We start from the raw sequence: 24,471 nt of genomic DNA on the forward strand, positions 1-24,471 counted from the left end.
AGCTGTACGTAAATTTCACCGAAGTAGTCAATGCACAGACACAGGGTCGTTACAATTTTATTATACAGATAGATAGATAAGGAATTTGCTCCACATATAACAAAATTTGGGCTATGTCGCCTGGAACTAGCCTGCAGAATCACTTATTAATCCTCCCGTCAAAGAATGCCCATGTGAAAAAAAGTTTTATAAATGGATTTCCATCAAGTTTTATCATTTTCCAGTCAGGCTGGTATTGTATATGTTGTGGGAGAATAAAATCACAATTTTGTTTCCCTATAAACCCTAAGTCCAATCTGGGAATATGGACCTTAAAACCAACCTTTGGACAGGTGGAAGCTAAATAAAAAATTTGGTTGAAATATCTTCATTAGTTTTAAAGTTATAAGAAATACGCTTTACACGCAGCCACTCTTGAGGTGAGTCCAGTGGGATTTGCACCAGAAAACAGTTCGCTAATGATATCTCCTTTATTAATCCTCGTATTGAAATGATGCACATGAGAAAAAATATAGGTTTACAAATTGTTTTCCATTGAAGCAGGTTGATTTCCATTAAGTTTGGCTGAGTATATTTTGTGAGAGTGCAAAATCATGGTTTTTGGTTTCGTATAAACCCCCAGTCAGTTTAGGAATTTAGAAACAATATTGGCCCTAAAACCTACCCAAGGACAGGCGAATTCTAAATATGATGTGTCATGTAAATATGTCCAGTAGTTTTCAAGTTATAGACAAACAGACACCAAAGCTAAAAGATACGCAGATGGTCATGTTTACACCAGAAACACATAACTGTAGGGAAATTTTGCCAAGATGGTCATTGTAGTGGCACACGGTCGTTACAGTAGATGACAGGTGAGCATGGGCAAGTTTGTATATGCAGCCCTTCATTTAGTGATTTACTGCTCCTGAACAGTTGATGGTATCAACAAATGGTTTGCACCATCAAACTGGTCTACGTGTTTGGTCTGAAAACACTTTCTCGTATCTGCCTTATTTATGGGTTCGATGGAGTTGTGTTGTTCGAATGCGGTGAATTTGGGTACATTTTTAACATTTTATATTATTTTTCACATACTTGTGTGGAAGCTAGGATCAGGAAATTTTGTTCCCATACAGCCGTTGGTCGTGTCCATATGTGCGCCAAATTCAGTGACTCTATCTTTCTTCTGAGTGTGTCAAACTATGTAATATAGTGTAATATGCACAAAACTTACTAACAGTCGAGAAATGCAGCCAAATCCAACATATAAGGGAGAGAGAGATTTGACAAAATGTCATAGGCCCGAAGTTGTAGATCACTCCAAATTGAACCAAGATTGTGCCATCCCTTTTGTGATAGGACTTTCCACTTAGCTGTGAAATACTCGAAACGAAGGTCTGCTCCGTCATTTAAATTGCCTGTATATTTTGACATTCTCCAGGGATAACGAGTGAAAAATTTAAAGATCTTGGAGGGTTTCCGTCGGTTACCAGCTAAAACTTATAATTTCTATTTTCTAGCTCGTATGGCAGATGTTGCCGGAATCTTGAATTTGGGTGAAGGGGGAAACTTAGGACATTCAGGAAACTAAAGCTAAATATTGTGCAGATGGTCATAGTACCTGTTAAACGGATAGGTGTGTGAAAATTTTGCAAAAATAATCAATGCCCAGACGCACGGGCGTTACGATTTTATTTATATAGATAGATAAGGATCTGCTTCTTGTACAACACATTTGAGCTATGACCATTCTCTTGTTGAAAAAATGCTCATGAGGAAAAAAGTTTTAGAAATGGATTTCCATCAAGTTTATTCAATTTCCAGTGAGGTTGGTCTTGTATCTATTGTAGGAGAGTAAAATCTCTACTATGGATCAGACCAAAATATCAGTCTTTTAGGGGCTAGGGGTCTCCAACCTCTAAATACTTTTTTCCAGACAATAAGTCCAATTTTTGTTGAGACTTATGCTGGAACATACATACATACGTCCATTATCTCGGTCATTTTGGATATTTTTCTTTTCACTTTTTCTCACCCCTGTGCGTAAGGAGGCTGAACTTGGACTTAAAAAAAATTCTAGACCATCACTATTCATCTCAGGGACCTCCAAAAGAATGGATTTGACACTATTTTCACTTATATCTACATCTCACCTCCTGGTAGGGGTACTATGCTCATCGTACCTCCACGAATTTGTCGCCTGATAGTAAGTCATAAGTGTACCAAGTTTGGATGATCTCTCTCCTGTAGTCCCGAAATGTATGGATTCAACACTAGTATACAGTAGCTCGCTTTTAGTTATAACTAGCAAATGTACCCGTGCTTCGCTACGGTATTCTATGTTGTATATGGATATCGAAGTAAATTGCATGTCTCTTGGCGTTATCCAAGAAAAAGCACACCGGGCGAGTTGGCCATGCGTGTAGAGGCGCGCGGCTGTGAGCTTGCATCCGGGAGATAGTAGGTTCGAATCCCACTATCGGCAGCCCTGAAGATGGTTTTCCGTGGTTTCCCATTTTCACACCAGGCAAATGCTGGGGCTGTACTTTAAATAAGGCCACGGCCGCTTCCTTCCAACTCCTAGGCCTTTCCTATCATATCGTCGCCATAAGACCTATCTGTGTCGGTGCGACGTAAAGCCCCTAGCAAAAAAAAAAAGAAAAAGCACAGGGAGGTCCGCAGACATTTTTTCCAATGTAAGGTGCCAGTTGCAGAGTTGTCATGATAACGACAGGTCCACTTGTCTACCGCAATTCCCTATGCGTAATGTAAGTCGCATTTTGATGGGTAAATTTTTTAATAATCGGGGGCACCCTTGCAAGGGGGTAGCTATACCTAATGATAAAGAGAATCAGGTAAAAAGAGTTTTGAATGTAATGCACGCCCCCTTGCCTTCTGCTAGTCAAATCGGGAAGGGAATTTTTCATAACAATGGTACACAGTCGTTGGAGGAGGACCCCGTTCCTACTGCCAGTTAAAGTCGATGTGGGGAGTACTGATTACAACAGCAGACGCGCTCCTGCTGACAGTCACCATTGATTTGTAAAGTATTCTTTACAATGTCAGACACACCCTTTCTAGATCGACTTAAATGAATAAATGTAGATCGACATACGGAAGTATATGCATGTTCACGTGTATTTACAGAATAACTGCTTCTAAACGGTGCCTCATATCGAAAAACGGATTGTATGATAAGACGCTTCTGGCCTCATTTAGGGATCGAAATGGCTGACCCTATGTTATTTCATCGTATCTCATCTATTTAAAGGTAAGATTGTTTTAGAAACTTTGAATGGGGGGAAATTTGTGTGAGGTTTACACACAGTGAATTATTTTCAGATACTTATGCGACAGGTTCAAACATAGAATTTGGCTCACATATGGCTACTGAGTAGGCCAATATTCATGTAGAATTTGATGATCCTATCTTTCCTATAAGTGAATCAAACCATTAATTATACGTGTACAAAGTGTAAAATTTAGGAGAATCCAGAAATAGAGCCAAATTTAACGCATAAGGGATAGAATTACGACAATAAGTCATAGGACCAAAGTTGTAGATCACTCCAAATTGAACTGAGATTGTGCCATCCGGTTTGTTATACGACTTACCGTTTAGCCGTGAAATGTCTCGAAACGATTGTCTACTCTGTTCTTAAAATTGCCTCCATCTTTTGATATTCTTTGCTAATAAAAAGTCAAAAATTTAAAGATCTTGGAAGTCTTCCATCAGTTACAGGCTGAAATGTTTAATTGTTCCCATTTTCAATTTTCTAGCTCGTCTAGCAGATTGTGCCACAGTCTTGATTGTGACTTATAATCTCATATTTTATCCCGTATTGGCTCAACACAACTAAGGTTAAGTTATAAGTAGGTTCCCACCTTCCAATACTTATCAATTCTATATAATAGTTTTATTAATTACATGATATAAACCAGCTTAATCTCTAGGACATATTTTGTTCTGATTATGGAACGTCTTCAGCTGAAAGATTTGACAAAATGGCAAGACATTTAAAACACATGTGATAGTTATGATGATACAATAGCTAAGAGATTTGACAAAATGGCATGAAAATTAAAACACATTTGATAGTTATGATGATAAAATAAAATGTTCATTCATGTTGGTTAAAATTTCAACAAGTCAGTGTCCAAGTGACGGAGTAAAATCGGCGATAAGGTTCTTCTTTTATGTTGGAGACGTGTATATTTGTTAGTCCTGAAGATAAAATTAGAGATATACAATATTTTCTTAACGTATAGTTATTGGGGAACTCTTGATAAAACAACTGTAGTTGAAGTTGAGTTGCTGTTGGAGTATTAAAATGAGTCTAAGACGAGAAGGGAATAAGTGAAAAGGAGGGTATTTTAAAGGAGAAAACCTTGCAAAAATGTATGTTCATGGAGTTGATTACCTCATAGTCGATCGTGATGTATTGGACGTCCTCCCTTAAACCGTCTCGTTAACTGACTGAGTTCTGTGTACGTGTGTGAGCACTTGCGGTGGGCGGGGAATATCAGAAGGAGAGGTAGGTGAAGTGAGGAAAGCGGGTGAAGTGTTGTGTAGGGTGGAACTAACTGAGGAGTGGCGCTGTGATAGGCTAGGGGAAACGGAAGGGAAAGTAGGGGGAATGTTGTGTAGGGTGGAGTTAATCGGAAGGCGGTGTGTTGGTTATTTTTTGGGATCCTTTTTGATGGTTTTTCTAGATGAGTCTAATTTGGTAGCCTCTTTAAATAATATATTTTTATTTTCCATGATTTCATTAATATTCTGACTGGGATTTCGTTTCTGTTCAATCTCAATGTAGATATTTTCAAGTATATTCATTAATTTGCCTTTGTGTAATATTCATAGAATGGTCAATTGCCTTTCTATTGATGTAAACTGTGTTTATATTCGGTCATATGAAGACTCATGGCCATGTTTTTCACCATGCTGCATTGCCATTTGTTTAGATTAACAAAGTTGGTGTTGTCCTCCTCTTTTATTGTCCAAAATAGTTCAATTTCGTTATATAGGTGGCGTAAGAATAGAAATTGATAAGCCTTAGTTTTTATCTTCCTTTCTTCTTAGTAGGTAGCTACAACTGACTACTTTTTAATATTATGAACTCACCTTCTCCGCATTCGTCATTTACTGTTGCATTCTTCTCCGCATTTGATATGCGCCCACTGCCACAGCTACGGGACTACAGTCAGCTGATTATCTGCGTCAAACATGGATGACATCATCGGTTTTAGATTGTACACTCTTCATGGATGCTCTCAGCAGTTCTAGTGCCATGTGTCATGTCTTCTCCTGTACCTCCCCTCTTCAGCTGGTCTATATAATTACAGTAAAACCTCGTAAATTCAAAGTTGTTGAGACACAAATATCTGTCTTCAAATTACGTGATTTTGAATTTACCGTCAACTCATAAATCAGAAATGCCAACACTTGACGCGTCAAAAATTATTCTAAGACCCGTTACTGCATGGAATTAACCATGTTTCACAGTTTAAACCTTTTAGATGCCATCGATTAAAAGCTATTCCAAAAATGTTTTCAAGGTGCATTAGTAGTATTCAAATAATGCACTTGGATAACTCACTGACAGACAAACTCCCGCAATGAAAGAAAAAAAGCATGATCCAAAGACGAAGAGAAATCTATGTTGGCCTCCCTGTGCAAGCCCTTTATTCACTGGATTAGTGTATTGTTCCATTTTAGATGCCCTGTACTTGCACGGAAAATAAATAATCCCCTTCAAAATTTCGTGGCTTATCAAACTTTCCTATGACGTCGAGAGAAAGCCTCTTGCTTCCGTTTACATTACAACACCGTACAGTGAATATCCTTGTACAATTTCCCACCATGGCACTTCTCTCATAATTCAGAAATGCCAACCCGTGCCCGTCACGAGGTATTCTAAGACCCATTTATCCATGAGTTTAAAGGAGAGTTCAAACCTTTCAAATGTCAAGAAAAAACTATTTCCGAAATGTATCCAACAAGGTGCATTTACATTTTTCAAATAATGCACTTGAATAAATCACTGGCAAACAAAACCTCATGCAAAGGCAGAAAAAGCACTTTTCTGGATTACTCTGCTGTTTCCATTTTTGGATGCTTTGTACGTGCACGGAAAGTGCCCGACGCCCTTAAAACTTCTCGCCTTACCGAACTTTCCCATGAAGTCTCGCTTCCGTGTGCATTGCAACACATTACAGTGACTCCCACCTTTGTACAATTACTCAGCTGGCACCTCTCTCCTGTAAAACGGTAAGTCAGTTTGAGCTCTGCATAAAACATGCAGTTTCATTGGCATTGACAATTTTGTTCGCTGTGTACAAATTGATTATATGAACCACGCTTTTTCGCCAATTGTGGGCATCGCCAGTGTTTGCGGATCCTGCTTCTCCGCACACTGCCTGATACGTAGTGATGTGACATTCTTTAAAGCGCTGAATACAAAATAATTATGATTTCACTCGATGTTAGCAAATATGGCGCACACTGTGCTTCGTTACGGTATTCTACATTGTATGTGGATATTGAAGTAAATACTGTATGTGCAGTAAACAAGATTTTTTAAAATTGCATGTCGCTTAGCGTTATCCAAGAAATAGCATGGGGAGGTTCCCATATGATGTTTCCAACGTAAAGTGTGGGTTGCAGAGTTCTGGTGATAACGGCAGGCTCTCTTGCCTACTGCCATTCGCAATCAAGTTGGGAAGTTTATATTATAATTGCAGGCTCCATTGACTACTGCGCGTTCACAACCTATTTGGGGAGTTTTTGTTACGATGCCAGGCCCCCTATCCTATTTCCAGACAGATTACAGTTGAGGAGTTACTATTATAATCGCAGGCAACTTTCCTACTACCAGTCAAAATTGAGTTGTGCAGTTATCATTATAATGACAAGCCCTTTTTCCTGCCGATGCCAGCTTACTGCCCGTCATACACAGTTGGTGAGTTTCCAGCAAAATAGCAGGCCACTATGCCTAATGCTAGTCACACTTTAGATGGCTACCTTAATTTATAATGGAGGGCACCCTGGCCTACAGCCAAACACCGTCAGATACGGGAGTTCTGAACAAATTTGTATGCTCCCTTGCCTTCTGCAAGTCAACTCGAGAAGTGAAGTATTCATTACAATGGTAGGCCCTCCTTACTAATGCCAGTTCCACAGGAATTATAGAAGGACACCATTCCTACTGCCAGTCAAATTTGGTGTGGGCAGTACTGATTACAATAGCTGACGCACACTTTCTCGATCGCTACAAATCGACATCAATGAATATGTATAGATCGACATACGAAAGTATATGCATGGTTGCAATATTGCAGACCTTCATTATCAGATTAACTGCTGCTAAACGGTACGTTATATGGTCAAAGGATTGTAACATAACCGCAGTATTTTGTGGCCTAATGGCTGGACCTATGATATTTTCTCGCATCTCATCTATTCATGGGTCAGACTGAGTTAGAAACATTGAATAGGGTGAAATTTGTGTAAGATTACCTCGTATCTTACATTGTATTGCTTTTCGTATAATTATGTGACATAGCATTTGACTTGCATATGGATACTAGGTGGGCCAATATTCGTGTAGAGTTTAATTTTTCTATCTTTCCAGTAAGTGATTGAATGTATGAATTATGCATGTAAAAGTCCAAATTTAATTAAAATCGAGAAATAGAGACAAATCTAACGTATAAGGGATACAGATACGACAAAAAATCATAGGACCAAGGTTGAAGATCACTCCAAATTGACAGGAGATGGTGCCATCTGTTATGTGATAGGACTTCCCGTTTATCCCACGAAATACCTCAAAACATAGGTCTGCATCATCATTAAAATTGCCTCCATGTAACAATATTATTCGGGGATAAAAAGTGAAAAATTTAAAGATCTTGGAAGTTTTCCATCCGTTACAGGCTAAAACATAATTTTTACAAATTTAATTTTCTTGCTGGTCTGGCAGATTATGCCGCAATCTGGATTTTGGGTGAGGGGGTTAAAAATGGGGAATTTCAGGAAACTACCCCAAAAAATACGCAGATGTTCATTATTACCCCTCAAACGGGTAGCTTTTCGAAAATTTCACCAAAATAGTCAATGTACAGACACACACAGTCATTACGGTTTTGTTTACTCGTATGTAGATAGATAAGAAATCTGCTGCACGTACAACACCTTTTGTGCAATGTCCGCTTGTCTAAACCTGCAAAATTGACCGTTCATGGTATCTCACTTATTAATCCTCCTGTCGAAAAATGCACATGAGAAAAAAGTTTTAGAAATGGATTTCCATTAATTTCGGATGTGCATATTCTGAGGGAGTTCAAAACCATGGTTTCGGTTTCGGATAGACCCCCTGTAAATTTAGGTATTCAGAAATAATATTGGCCCTAAAACCTACTCAAGGACAGGTGGATTCCAAATATCGGGGTTGGTAGAAATTTATTCAGTAGTTCTCAAGTTATAAGAACTCATACAATCAAACAGACGAAAAGCCACTCAGACATCAAAGCTAAGAAATATGCAGATGGTCATTATTACACCTGAAACAGATAACTGTACAGAAATTCTGCCAAAATAGTTAATGTACAGACACACGGTGGTTACGATTATATTTATATAGTTGACAGATATGCATGGGCATATTTGTCAGTGCAAACCTTCATTTCGAGATTTACTGCTCCTAAACGGTAAAACATATCAACAGTTTACACCCTCAGACGTCCCTTTTGTCACTCTACATGTTGGTATTAAAACCTTTTTCCATATTTCCCATATTTATGGGTTCGATTGAGTTACGATATTTGAATGGGTTGAAATTTGGGAACATTTTTAACATTAATGATATCTCCCTTATTAATCCTTGTATCGAAATGATGCATATGAGAAAAAAGGTTAAGAATTAATTTCCGTGAAGGCAGGTAGATTTCCATTAAGTTTGGTTGTGTATATTTCGAGGGAGTGCAGAATCACGGTTCCGGTTTTGTATAAACCCCGAATCAGTTCAGGGCTTTAGAAACAATATTTAAACTAAAACCTACTCAACGACAAGTGGATTCTAAATATGAAGTTTGGTGGAAATATATCCAGTAGTTTTCACGTTATAGAAAGACACACAAGCAAACAAACGGATAAACAAACAAACAGACACCAAAGCTAAAATATATGCAGATGGTCATTATTACACCTGAAACGGATAACTGTATCTAAATTTCGCCAAAATAATCAATGTACAGACACACTGTCATTAAGATTTTATTTATATACATGAACTTTCTGTGTGTCATTTCTCTCAAAAACTTCTTTCCATTCCTGAACTGTGTAATAGTCTTACCAACGGTATGCCAAGATTATGTAATTGAAAATGCTGATCATTAATTCCTTCTCCTACTCTTTGTTTTCTACGATATTGCACGTCTGTTCTCTTTCATTAATCCAGTTTTAAATATTAGTGTCACTCTCACTGATCTCTGTAATATTTTCTTTGTGATTTGTTGTGATATATGGTTTGATATTTTTTGTGCTGTACTCTTTGTAACTTGTTGTGTCTTGTCTTTCAATAAGTAGCCAATTCTTGTTCATCCACTAGTGTCCTTGTATCTTCCTGACTTCTTGTATATTATTTATTTCTTCCGCCTGTGTACCATCCACGGTATATCCCTTGTTGGCCAGCACTTGCATATGTCTCTTCGACGGTCACCTTTTATCTATTGTTTCTAATTATACTAACCTATCCATCACAGAGTCATCTCAATTTTATGTTTTGGACAACTGGTTAGTTTTCCTGAGTTTTCCAAACCATTATTTAATGCAGCATGAAAAGTTGAGTCCCTGGGAATTGGTCTGATTGAGGAGTGTGGAAAATGGGATCAGCAAGTCTCTAGGGATGTTCCATTAGGAAAGGTAACGATCAGTTATTTTAGAAAGAACAATGCAGTAAAAGTTAAAACTGGTTCTTTTTCAGAAGCTCGTTAGCCAGGGTGAAGTCGGTGAAGAAATTGTCTGTAGTGACGTTTCTCCCTGTTCCCTCAGTATGCTTGAAAAGTCTCAATAAAACATTCGTTCCTGGGTTCACTTCTCTCAGGTTACTGGTTTACCATTGTAAACTTCAGCGGCGCATACATAAGCGTGTCCAAATCCGAGGGGAACCATAATTTCCTCTTCATTTGGTAGATAAATACTGCCTAAGGGCATTCTCCCCTAAAGCGAACTTTCTGTTCATCCACAGTTGTATTTTCGTATGGAACAAACACTTCAGGTGGTTGTGAAATGAACATGTCAAAGACATTCCTTGTTGCTGCTAACTTGTTATTACTTCTTAGGGCTGGTCTGTCTTACATATTACAAACCTCAAAACTGGGTTATTTGGAACTCTTGAAGAGATACTGTAGCTCGAAGGATAGGACGACCATCTGCTTCATTCCATAATTCTCAAACAGAAACTGCTGCTGTTACAAAATTGCGTAAATCGTACATACCGTACCTGAAAATGCTTCAAGCTCTATTGGAGAAATGGGCTTGTGGGTTTTCTCTTTATGTACAAAAACCGTCTCTATTTCACAATTTGGTTCCTATAAAGTGGTTTCCAGCACTTTATCAGTGACGAATAACTTCCTTGTCAACATCTGGAAATCACCTGTCCTCTGAAGAGCATCTCGTGTGTTCATAAGCAATTCTCATTGCGTTACCCAATCTGGAATACACATAATTGAAATTTGCATTTTGCTGAAGTATTATAAATATAACCTTCTGACATCTTGAAGAGCTTATTGGCCTATTGATATAGGTTGTTCCTGATGTAAGTGAAGCAATAACATAGTTCATATTACAGTACCACCCCGATTTTGCGTGACCCCGATTTAGCATAAACACGCATGTAACAGAAGAAATTTCCAGTCCCGAAAATTATTCGATAAGAGCAATGCATTTGTATATTCGATTTCACATAATTCAAAATAGGGCAAAATTCGCATTTAGCGTTAAGGAAATATTAAAATTCTCAAATATTTAGTTCTATTCATTTTGGTTATGGGACACTAAGTACCTGTGAATAAGACTTAACTAAAGTTGGCGTCTGACAGGTAAGGTTGGAGGGAGGAGCACTGCACGTGCCATTTCACGATGTTGCCACATTCCAGCATTCCTTTCTACATGCTCTTACCCGTCACTTCCGGCTCACTTGTTCCCTCCCTCATTCTGACCGCTGTGATCTGTTGTAGACTACCTGGCCAGGCGGTGTCGTCCCATTTGCGATGACTCTCATACAAACAATCAGGTTCTTATCAGTGACAGTGACAGGTTTGGCAACTCCCAGCAAGACGAGCTGCCCTTAAGTTTTATCTCCGTGGCAACCATAGTCGCCCCACACTCGTTTCCATGGCAACCACACAGCCACTCCCTTTATCCCTCCTTGGCAGGCAGTGAAAGGACCTCCCTCTAAGAAATGTAATGCGCCAACTCTTATTGTTAGCAGTATAGCTAAGGACGATTCAAAGCAGAAGACGAATTTGAAACTAGAAATGCTGCTGCGATTGGTAAAATTTCTGGGGATATACTAAAGTCTGTTGGTTGAGATATAGAACCAAATCTGTAGTGCTTAATTGTCTAGTGCTTGTATGTTTATGTATTGATTAGTGTAGTGTATGTATGAAGCAGCTATACCAAATGAATGAAGAATTGGGGTAGTAGACCCTGTGTATAAAGAAATGTGATAAGCATAATGCCTATAATTACACACTTCATCTTGGCTGGTGTTACATGGAAGCTCTCGGAATTCATTCTTTCGGATTACATTATACGCATATTACAAAAATTACTAACTAGTTCGATAGAAGGTCGTTTAGTTTTAGAAAACATTATTCCACTGAAGCTCATCTTGTAGATTCCTGCAAGATATAGCTGATATTTTATATTCAGGAGGTCAAGTGTGTCATGATGGACTTATCTAAGGCTTTTGATACGATAGATCTTGGGAGACTACTGGCAAATATAAGTGCAATTGGTCAAGGTAAAATAGTGACTGTATGGGTGGCTATCATTTTAGAAAATACGACTCAGAGCATTAGAGTATGTGAAGTTTATTTGATCCTATAAAAACTATGGGATTGGGTCCCATAGGGTAGTATGTTGGGACGTTTATTTTCATATGTACACAATATGAATAATTAACTGGAATCAGAGATATGGATTGTGAGTGACTGCAGAAAGACCTTGACAATATTGTGAGGTTGTGTGTTTCACAAATAGTCTTCTCTGTTTTATTATTCTGTTGAAGGGGTGAAGTTCCTCATGAGGTTCTCTGTAAGTACCTAGGCATTCATAATAAGGATAGATCTTCATTGTGGTAATCAGATAAACGGGATTGAAAATAAAATTTACATATCTCTTAATATGATTTTGAGGTTATTGAGGGGTTTTAGAGGAGAGGGCACGTAAATCTCCAGCAAGGCCACAAGTAAAGTATGGGAACGTCACCAAGATTACTTGATTAGAGAACAGGAAATAATCTACAGAAACAGCTCCATTTCTTGTGGGTGATTTCTGACAAAAGAGTTGTGTTACAGAGATTTTGCTAAGTTTGGGCTGGAAAGGCTTGGAGAAATGAGACAAGCTGTTCGACTAAGCAGTATATTCTGAAATGTCATCGAGGGATGGCTTGGAATGACATTAGTTGATGAATAAATTTAAGTCATCATCTTTATATGTAGGAAAGGTCACAACATGAAGATAAGTTGGAATTCAAGGGGACAAATTTTGGCTAATGTTTACTTACAGGAAGACATAATTTACCAAGTGAGTTGTTTCATAAATTGCCACAATCTTTTTCAACATAAACATCTGATAAACAATCAAAGTGCTCACCAGTGTGTGTTGATGCGTTTTATGGTTGATTAATTGAAACATTGAGTGAATTTTTGGTCTTAATGTGATGTACAGAGAATGATGATGGATATTTCTGTAGTTATGATTTAAGTATTGTCCAATTGTTGGTAAAAAGGTACGAATAATGTAGGATTACTTGCTATTACAGTGAAGTGTTTTGGGAATGAAGGTATATAGTGCCCCCTATTTCCCGGATAGGCTAAGCCGGTGAACGAGAGTCCCAGATGTGGACCGTTCGTTAACTGGCGTCGCTGATTTTTGGCAGCGGTTAATAGGAATAGGAGTGACAAAAATGGAAAAAACAAACAATTTAAAAATGTGGTTTGACATTTATTGTTAATAGCACTCTTTTAAACAATAATTAAACATGACCAAAATATGGCTTCCGATTGAGGATTGAGTTTCCTGAATTTTAATTTTAATAATTAAACATAATTTAACAACAAAATCTTGAGGTCGTTATGCCTCATAGGACAGTTTTATACAATTCTGACTCTCTGGTCCTTGTTCATCGAAGCCTGAATTACACTGAAATGTAAATAAAAATAAAAATTAGCCTCATCTGGCTTGAAGAAAACAAAATTGTTGAGAGTGAAAATCTTCGTCACTTCTTTGAACCATGAACTTAACAGAAACTGGCTATCGCGACAGCATGTTTTCAACTTAGAAAAAGAAGAAATTTTATATTAATAAAATAATAAATGATAATAGTCATGAAAATCTCTAAAATAACACTGAGAATTTTTACATTATAATTTTATCTTAATTATGGATAAACTCCACTGATATTGAAATAATTTCTGACCAAAACTAGATTAAATTGCATTCTCGAGAATTATTTTAATATAATTTCAAATAATTATTTTGATTTAAGACTTCACAGGCATTATTATCATTCTTTTCCTGAAAATCCTTCAAAATGTGATTGAAATTAATTTATGACTTTTTACAATATCTAAAATTTTATAAACTTTGTTCGGGCGAGGTTAAAATAGTACGGGCCTATTCATTTTTAATGGCACGTCATTGTAGAACATTACTTAAATACATAATGAGATTCACTAAACATAATTATTTCAACAAGATAAATGAGCACAAACAACGCCGGAATTACCTGAGCCCACCGTGGTGAACACGCGGTCAGGTCAAAACCACATTTTAATAAATCACGAGAGAAAATATTCCTAACTAATTCATTCTCTCCTCATTCACACATATGATACACAAATTTCATTTATATTATTTACAAACGAATTCTAGAATTTAATTTTAGATTCTGATTATCATAATCCTATAAATAGAATAGTGAGACGACAGTTCCTGGTAAATCATTACGTCCGACAATCAGTGACACGTGACTGAATATTGGTAATCACGTTTAAAGAGATAATAGCAGGATTAATACAACGTCGATCACAGATATTCAGCAAATTGATAGTTAGAATAAAATGGACAACAATTATCACGCACATTATTAAGCTTAAACATCAATGTCACTGGACATGTGGTCAATGAGTCACGATAAATTATTATAAAAAATTCCCGACTCGTTGGCTGAATGGTCAGCGTACTGGCCTTCGGTTCAGAGGGTCCCGGGTTCGATTCCAGTCGGGTCGGGGATTTTAACCTTCATTGGTTAATTCCAATGGCCCGGGGACTGGGTGTTTGTGCTGTCCCCAACATCCCTGCAACTCACACACCGCATATAACACTATCCTCCACCACAATAACACACAGTTACCTACACATGGCAGATGCCGCCCACCCTCATTGGAGGGTCTGCCTCGCAAGGGCTGTACTCAGCTAGAAATAGCCACATGAAATTATTATATTATTAAAAACTTTGTTCAGGTGAGGTTAAAATAGTACGGGCCTATTAATTTTTTAATCCCATAAATATCACTTAACAAATGCTCGAAATTCGCAGAACGCATTGTAATGCAAAACACATACTTCTACAAATAATCTACGAATTAATCCCACAGGATCGCTGTATTCCAGGCTCATAATTCATCAACAGGGCATACATCAAATATCTCACAAGACCAGCAAATATTTATCACTCATGACCATTAATCTTTATTTTAACCTGGCCTTAAAATTTATGACTATTATTATCATTAATATTATTAGTGGTGATTGTTAATTCTACATAATACTGAATTCAATGACACTATCCTGCACAAATACACAGAAATGCATAATATGAAATGCACAGTGAAATTTATCATATAAGGCACAACGAAAATTATTTCCACACAAGTTCATAAATCTGGAATTGTTTAATCAAATTATATTTTATCCGGGAGCTCCATTACTTTTAAATATTAAGTTTAAGCATTTGAAGGGAATTAGAAATAATCTCGGAAGACATTAAATGGCAACTACACTACTAGAATCCAAATAACATTCGCACTCACTGTACCAGCACTACCATGACACCAGAAGAATGAAGTATGAAATTATTGCAAAATTGCACTGATCTAATAGAAATAGTAATGCAAATGAAGAGGCACATACTACTTTCACATAGATGGACAGTAACTATGTTACAAAAGTTTACTTAAATTTGCGATGAGACTCGATCCCTTCCCAGGTAGTTGAATCTGCTCACATGTCGCAGGTCGTCCTGGTCGTTTTCTCCCTCATGTTAGAATGTGCCTACATTTAGCATGGCATGATTACAGCAAAGTCCATTTCCATATGTGAATGATTAGCTCCTCTTGAGGATAGGCGAGGCATCCTGGTGTAGCTGGTTATTGTGAATTGTAAAGGTCCTCTTCTTTCTTGAAGTTCCGATGGTGGCTGAAACAGTCATAGACAGCTTTAGAAAATTTATCAAGTATGATCACGTCGAATAAATAGCTCGATGAAAAAACTTAACTGCGAAGCTCGCAAAAATCTGTGGCAATACAGAATCAGGGTTAAAGAGAGATTTTATTCATTTTTCCAAGCTTATATTCCCTCAGCTGTGGACGTGTGGCACTAGCGTTCCGCGATGGGGTGTAATTCTTCTAGAAATTACTGGGCTCCTAGCGAGTTCCGACATGCTGGTCACATTACTACCATGTGTTTATCGATCGCCAGGCTGGAATAATCAATAGTCTGCATACTCCCCAAAGCCGGTCGAAGCACTTTTTGACCGAGAACACAGCTATTCATGAATAAAACTTAAGACTGCTCTCCCAATGAAAGAATGTAATCAGCTGTTAAGAACACACAATAAAATGCATAGTATGGGCCAAATTTGAAGGGGACAATAGGAACATGGAATTTAACAAAGAGATAAGAAGTCAAGTGATGTATAGAAGGATGGGAACAGGGGAATGTGAAATAAAGAGGATAAGGAAAATAGCTAGTCAGTGTGGAAATAGGGATCAACAGATAGAGATAGAGAAGCAAGGAATAGTATTGGGTGAGGATTTGGAGATAGTATTTGTCCTTTCATGTTCCTCCTTTTCTATCACTTCCTTGTCTACTGCCATCCTATTGTATGTACCTTTTCATGTTCTTGTCTCTCTTATCACTCTCTGAAAAATGGTGCAAAAGGGCTCTGGTTAATATGCAGCATGTCGTTATGCTTCTTAGGTTACAAAAAGGGTTAAAAAAAGAAAATAAATGCAATTTAAATGCAATGCTAAAATTTACATGCAATGTAAAGTTTAATCTTGTAGCACTTGCGTTGAATTATTTAAAGTCATTCCACACACTGTATATGAGTTGATTATGTTTGTAAGTACACAAGATGTTATGAGTAGAATTTTGTAAATAATTTAAATTCATTAAGGATGGGGTGTGTGATTAAATTGTTAGTGTAAATTGTATAACACTCTATTTTAGGAAAATGTCTTCTTCTCTTGTCAATTTAAAATTTAGTGCTTGATAATAATGTATTCCTGTGTACCATTTGCCACCGAGGTAGACACCTCTTTTGTAATTAAAGTGATTTTGAAATTCATTTTCTCAGCTGTTTCTTGTTTAGGTCAATATACTAATATTTTTATTCCTTTCCTTCTCTATTCTACTTCTCTTATTTATGCTTACAGCCTTCCAAAGACAATAAGAAGGAAATATTCATAGAACAACATACTGATGATCAGCTGCTGGCGTACATCAAGGAAGAAACAAAGTATGTACACCGTGAAGCCTGTACAATATGGAATATTTTGTACCTGTATACAGTTGTATTCAGTAGTGGTTGTTTTACATCTGAAACTGACCATTTTTATCAGTTTAATTCTTTCTTTACAAGGTTACATTTAAACACTAATATTTTAAAATTCTATTGGTTAAAAATTACATAAAATATTCACAAACTTTAAGATCAGATTCATTGTTCCTTCATGTAGTTTTATTGAATATATATCTACAAAAAATATCCGGTAGATCTAGATATTTCTGAAGTGTTTTTGTTTACAGTACTTTAAGCAACCACGGGGCCCGCAGTCCTATATTGCGTTAAGTCGAATTTTTCTATTTGTGAATGCCAAAGCAGATAATGAGTCATGGAAAGGAAACGTTCAGTTCATTAGTGCTACATCTATGATATCATAGTTTTCTAATAAAACTTCCAGATTGTTATAAGCTTATAAACATATCATGGTATTGAATTTATGCTTGTTCCAGTGTTGTGGTCACACTTGCTGATTGTTGCCATTTCCTACTTTTTAATTTAGTGCTCATTGTCAGTCAATTGCTTGTACTTTGTTGTTTGCAAACACATTTACACAATTATAAACTAATCAAATGGCAGCTATAAGATCAGATTAAAATTTGTGCAGGTTGCTTAAAAATTTCCAGAATTCTTCAATTAGGTGAATTTATTACCTCATAGTAGTAGGTAAATAATGATGTAATGTTAGAATATCATTTCTGAATTGTTCTTCTTATCTGTGACATAACAGAGTAATACAAGGGTGTATCATGTTTTCAAACTTTTAAAGCCGTAGTGTTTTTGAATTAATTGCTAATTAATATTTTGCTCTCACACCTTTGTTGGTTACTGTGTGGAACGATCTTTGATAGTCCCTGGGAAATGATTGTATAAGCTCGGCATTGTGCTCTTAGCGTGCCCTTGTATCGGGAGGTTCTGCAATGGCTATTCATAGCCTAAGGATTGACTTCAAACCTGATTATTGATGGAAATGCCGAAATTATGAATGGTTTATTTGGTTTTGTGGGTGGTTAGAGTCTTCTCATCTGTTATGTGACACATTGACTTGTTCCTACTGTATATTCACAACTAGTGGGAAGAAAAAATGTTTCTTTGAATACTTTTCAAACACAAAATGCGTATTACTATTTTTGGTTGGAGTTTAATTTAGCTTTGTTCTCCCTAAATGTATCTTGTGCAGAGGTGCTCTCAAGCCGGCAAAGTGACAAGCCTTTTGTGTGTATTCTTTTGTCTGGGTATAGAAGGCAGGGGACAGTCCATTGTGTATGTAGCTTAGTCCATTGTATATCAGAGGTTTTAGATGCTTCTGAAGGATTGAGTTGACCGGATCTTACTGTATCTTCTGCTTCTCACTTTACCCCACATCTGTTGCTGTGTTATCCTAACTCTCAATTCAGCCGTCTACAAATATTTTGTAGCAATTTAAATGAATTCTTTCCAAATGTCTAAGGGATATGCCGTATCAATTTGGTCCTGAAAGACATAAGGACAGGTTTTAAGATACATAAAATATCCTAATTGCTGACTTTTGGAAAGACACGTATTGCTGAGCTAAACAATTAGTTGTGAGGTTAACTTCCGTTTGTGTAGAGACACATGGTCCTGAACTAACCACTAAGTGCTGCATTTTCCTTCCACTTGTAAAGAGTCGAGTGTCACATGGCCCAGAGCTGACTACTTTGTGCCACTCCTCCATGGTCTTCATATTCATAGACTTGATCGGGCTAAAAATAAATTCATTGATCTGATCTGCTACCTATGATGGATGTAAGCCGGAATATGAATTGTGAAATTCCATTCAGCCTAGAATACACTGACTTGTTAGTACCCACAGAATTTCACCGGATATTCCAACTGTCACTCCTGATTAACAAAGATAATTTTGATTTATTAGTTTCATTATGTTCCATATTGATAGTTATTATATAGCCTATCATAGAAAAGGAAAGAAAAGATCCACCTAATCGATACAAATTTTATTGTAACTCTTAGAATGACAGTACCGGTTTTGACTCTTTACGAAGTCATCCTCAGCTGTTCTATACCCTTACATTAGTTAGAGTTTGGTGTTATGCCTTGTTAAGTGATAATGTGTGACAGACGTTGACATATTACAAAGTGGCTAGTTATATGCTGCTAGTCTTGAGTATGTCTGATGACCAAAAACTCATGTTGAACACCTTGTTAAAATATTAATCATATAACACATTAAAATGCTCACAACACTTGATCAAAACATTTTAAAATAAATATGTAGTGTTACCGTCCAAGATAACGGGTAAAAACAAGTTCTTGAATGAATTTGTCATCTTGCGTTGTTTGTTGAATCGTCCAGCATGAGCTATGCTTGAGTTCGTATGGGGTACTTTTGTACTATTACCCTTTGTATGAAATTTAACCACTTACCAGCTTAAAAATATTCTAATATTGTTAAATACGTGTGCATTTGAAGGTGACATGTGCAGCCAAAGTTTTTGATGGTCTTGAAAGCATAAAATGCAGTTCACTTTAGTGTGTAAAATCAGTTGTTGGTGGTGGCTCTTTCCCTGTCTATGACTATTGATAAATATCTGCAAAAAGCGAAAGGTAAAATTAAAATTAGTAGTTTTAAAAATATTATTCTGAAAGTGCCTGCTTGTGTGTTTGTATCATAATAGTTACTTACTGATGCTGAGTGGATGAGATGTGCACAACCTGGCTGCCTGACGTGTACTGTACCGTGTTCTACTGGTGTTAGTATCTGTTGCTGTAAGGGGAATGGAGGGATGGGTGGGGGGAGCAGTCGTATGTGTAGGGGCGGATTTGGGCGTGCCAGTCATCTGCGCTGTGGTTTGCGTCCGACGTTGTTTTTTGACTATTTTAAGATAGTAATTTTTTGCAATGGGGATAACTTTATTAAATATGATATTGGTATTTTTGGTTATTTCATTAATATTGTAATTAGGGTTAGTGTATTGATCCAGTGTTACGTATAATTCTTCTGTTATATTGAGCAAGGGGCCTTTGGGGTTTGTGCTTAGTATTTTCATATCGTTATGTATATTCGTAAAACTATGTTTGTATTCGTCCATATGTTGACCTATTGCAGAAAAATGGTTGTGTTTTACGGCATTAATGTGTTCAATCTATCTGATAGCAAAATTCCTACCGTTACGTTCTACATAACTTGTTGAGCAATTATTGCAGCTGATTCGGTATACTCCAAAGCAATGGTATTTTTTAATATTGTTGATTTTCTAGGTATTATGTAAGATTCTGCTGCTATTATGTGTGGTCCTGAAGGCTATTTCATGATTTTGCTTTTTGAAAATAGTAGTCAAAAGGTATATGTGTGTGTTGTTGAAGGTGAAAGTTGCATAGTCCTCCTTGGGTTTGTAAATTTTCATCAGTTTAGTTTTTGGTCGAGACTTGATCTTATGCATGATTGAATTGATTATTTCTTTCTTGTAGCTGTTTTTTTCTGGCTATTTCTTGAATCAAACGTATTTCTTCATTAAAGTCGGATTTTGATAGTCATATATTGAAGGCCCTGTAGATCATACTGTGGTATGCTGCTTTTTTATGGGTACTGGGGTGGATGGAGTCTGTTTTTATCATATTTAATGTGTGATTGGCTTTACGATAAATTTGGAAGGTCAAATGATTTTCATACCTGGTAATAGTCAGATCGAGATAATTTAATTTGCAATTATTCTCAGATTCTTTTGTAAACTGTATGTGTGGGTCTATGGTGTTTATTCTGTCCATAATGGTGTTGTTGTTTGTTTGTCTGTTGTCAATGGTGAAGGAAATGTCATCAACAAATCTACACAAAAAAAAAATTCCGTCTAATTTACTGATCGACATATACTCGAGGTGGCTATGTATATTTCAGCTAGTATACCGGAAGCAGGGGAGCCCATCGGTAGGCCTTTTTGTTGATAAATTGTATCATGGAACCTGAAGAAATTATTATTAATGGCGAATTCAAGTAATGCTATGAATTCTTCAATCTCTAAGTTGTTTAATTTACTGTAATTTTTTAGATTGGATAGAATTATATCTATGTTCTTTCTAGTGGGAATGTTCGGATACATATTAGTTATATCATATGGAGCTATGGAATGGTATTGTTCTATCTGCAGTTCTTTAGTCTTATTAAAGAAGTCTATTGAATTACGTACAGTTCTGTAAGCTTGAAAAAAGTAATGTTTTTAAAGAAATTTTTGAATAAATTGTGAAAGCTTCTATGTGGGGCTTGTCCTATAATTTACTATAGGTCTCATCGTTGTGTTGTCTGTATGTATTTTCGGAAGAGCTTTTGCAGTCGGTAGTTGGGGGTTTGTTATCGTGTGGTTTGTCGCTTCTGTTTCTGTGAGTAAGAAGTGTGTGTTTTTGAGTAGATGACTGACACGCCCAACTCCGCCCCTACACATACGACAGCTCCCCCCACCCATCCCTCCATTCCCCTTACAGCAACAGATACTAACACCAGTAGAACACGGTACAGTACACGTCAGGCAGCCAGCTTGTGCACATCTCATCCACTCAGCATCAGTAAGTAACTATTATGATACAAACACACAAGCAGGCACTTTCAGAATAATATTTTTAAAACTTCTAATTTTAATTTTACCTTTCGCTTTTTGCAGATATTTGTCAATAGTCATAGACAGGGAAAGAGCCACCACCAACAACTGATTTTACACACTAAAGTGAACTGCATTTTACGCTTTCAAGACCATCAACAACTTTGGCTGCACATGTCACCTTCAAATGCACACATATTTAACAATATTAGAATATTTGTAAGCTGATAAGTGATTAAATTTCATACAAAGTATAATAGTACAAAAGTACCCCATACGAACTCAAGCATAGCTAATGCTGGACGATTCAACAAACAACGCAAGATGACAAATTCATTCAAGAACGTGTTTTTACCCGTTATCTTGGACTGTAACAATACATATTTATTTTAAAGTATATTGATCAAGTGTTGTGAGCATTTTAATGTGTTATATGATTAATATTTTAACAAGGTGATCAACACGAGTTTTAGGTCATCAGACATACTCAAGACTAGCTTATAACTAGCCACTTTGTAATATGTCAACGTCTGTCACACATTATCACTTAACAAGGCATAACACCAAACTCTAATGTAAGGGTATAGTACAGCTGAGGATGACTTCGTAAAGAGTCGAAACCGGTACTGTCATTCTAAGAGTTACAATAAAATTTGTATTGGTTAGATGGATCTTTCCTTTCCTTTTCTATGATATATAACAAAGATAATCCAGAAATTGTTCTTTTGTTGAGTTATATATATTTCTATATAATACATTTAATGCAGTCAATTAAACACGTTATCCAGAAGCGTCCTATCATTCAAACATTATTTTATGAAAATAGTTCATGCATAGATTTCGGACGTAGGCTTTAGGGAAGATAATTCAAACGTACTGAGTTGAATGCTAGGATGTTTAAAACATTAATTTTACCTCATTTTTACAGTAGAATGTTCATCAATCTGCTTCTTTAGTGTTAGTTCTGCCTGGTGGCAGTGTCCAGTGTTGTGGTACGTTGTCTCCAGTTATATTGGTCTCTGGCCATGTCTGTATGTAGTTTCACAGCCTTCATGTCGGTTTGCTCTGTATCTGCCCTTTGCTGTATTGTTCGTCCTTTGCGCCTCTTTCTTTTGACTTCCTGTGCATACGCTGACTTTCACAATATATCGCCCGCTACACACAAGATTTTCCCAAACCAGCACACACGGCTTTCCTGAATTTTTTCTGGATACGTCGCACCGCCTAAATATTTCCTAATAACATAATTTGAAATGTGATCCAGTCTAGTTATCCCAGCCTTCCACCTAAGCATCTTTATATCCATGATGCTTAGTTGGCGATTTACCTCCTCTGTAGCTGGCTAGAATTCCTTTCGGTGTAAAACGACAGAATGGATAATATTTCACTATCGTAGATTTGAGATGGTCCTTCATCCGACAGTCGCAACTGCACTCCTTGTCATTTTCCACTTCAGCCAGGTTTTGTATATCCTTAAGATGACTTCTTCAGTAAGTCGGCCATTATCAGAGATTGTGGAACCAAGATACCTAAATTTCTCTACTCATGGTATATCATCACCGTCAACATGCATGGTTCCAAATTCTCAACGATGTAATGTCGTGCATTCTCTCTTCTTTCCATTGAGGCCCGGGAATATTGCGCTAGTCGATTGTTCCAATTTTCTGTTTGGCGCTGCAGATCATCAGAGATTGTGCAGATCTTTGAAGCTAAAATGTCGTAGGTGTGCCGGTGTGATGTAATGGTGTCCACCACAAAAATGAACAGCAGGGCCTTGGTGGACTCCTACTGTTATGTGGAAGTCATCAGGTGCTCCTCCCGCAGCTTGAACATGACTCCTTGGTTCTACGTAGAGCAATATTACCTCCTCAGCAAGTTGCTCTGGAATGGCATGTTCTTGTAGTGTCCAGTGTTGTGGTACGTTCTCTCCAGTTATATTGGTCTCTGGCCATGTCTGTATGTAGTCTCACAGCCTTCATGTCGGTTTGCTCTGTATCTGCCCTTTGCTGTATTGTTTGTCCTTTGCGCCTCTTTCTTCTGACTTCCTGTGCATACGCTGACTTTCACAATATATCGCCCTCTGCACGCAAGATTTTCCCAAACCAGCACACACGGCTTTCCTGAATTTTTTCTGGATACGTCGCACTGCCTAAATATTTCCTAGTAACATAATTCGAAATGTGATCCAGTCTAGTTATGCCAGCCTTCCACCTAAGCATCTTCGTATCCATGACGCTTAGTTGGTGTTTTACCTTACCTGTAGCTGGCCAGCATTCGTTGCGGTAGAAAACGACAGAATGAATAATATTTCGGTATCATAGATTTGGGATAATACTTCATTGGACGATCGCAATGGTGCTCCTTGTCATTCTCCACTTCAGCCAGGTTTTGTATATCCTTAAGATGACTTCTTCAGTAAGTCGGCCATCACCAGAGATTGTGGAACCAAGATACCTAAATGTATCTACTCATGCTATATCATCACCATCAACATGCATGGTCCCAACTTCTCAACGATGTAATGTCATGCATTCTGGCTTTCTCAAGGTCCAGAAAGTCTGAGATGAAGCCTCTTATTCTTTTCAGTGTCTCTTAACTAACAGCCATGCAGCGAGGATTGCTCCTGTTGTGCCTCAGTTTTACACAAATCCAGCTTTGTTGTATGTTTGGCTAAATCGCTCGTCCTGTTTTCGAGGATTTGTTCGAAAATTAACATATTATACCTCAAAATTCTAATCGGGCTGTAATTATAAAAATCGGCAGGTCTTCCTTTATTTTTTTATTTTTTTAATGGATACCCTTGGCAATCTGTTGGTTTTTGACCTTTTTTGAGATCTGCTTGAAAA

At 37.2% G+C, this 24,471-nt stretch overlaps 1 protein-coding gene across 1 annotated transcript in view; it reads left to right on the plus strand.

Annotated features, from left to right (window-relative positions):
- LOC137502941 (uncharacterized) overlaps positions 1 to 24,471 on the plus strand; it is an 86,632-nt gene that overhangs the window by 15,012 nt on the left and 47,149 nt on the right. Inside the window, exon 3 of the mRNA XM_068230160.1 lies at positions 16,930 to 17,032. Within this exon, the coding sequence (XP_068086261.1) occupies positions 16,930 to 17,032 (103 nt within the window). The remainder of the gene's footprint in view (positions 1 to 16,929; positions 17,033 to 24,471) is intronic.

This window comes from Anabrus simplex, chromosome 13 (genome assembly GCF_040414725.1).
Source record: "Anabrus simplex isolate iqAnaSimp1 chromosome 13, ASM4041472v1, whole genome shotgun sequence".
Taxonomy (NCBI): domain Eukaryota; kingdom Metazoa; phylum Arthropoda; class Insecta; order Orthoptera; family Tettigoniidae; genus Anabrus; species Anabrus simplex.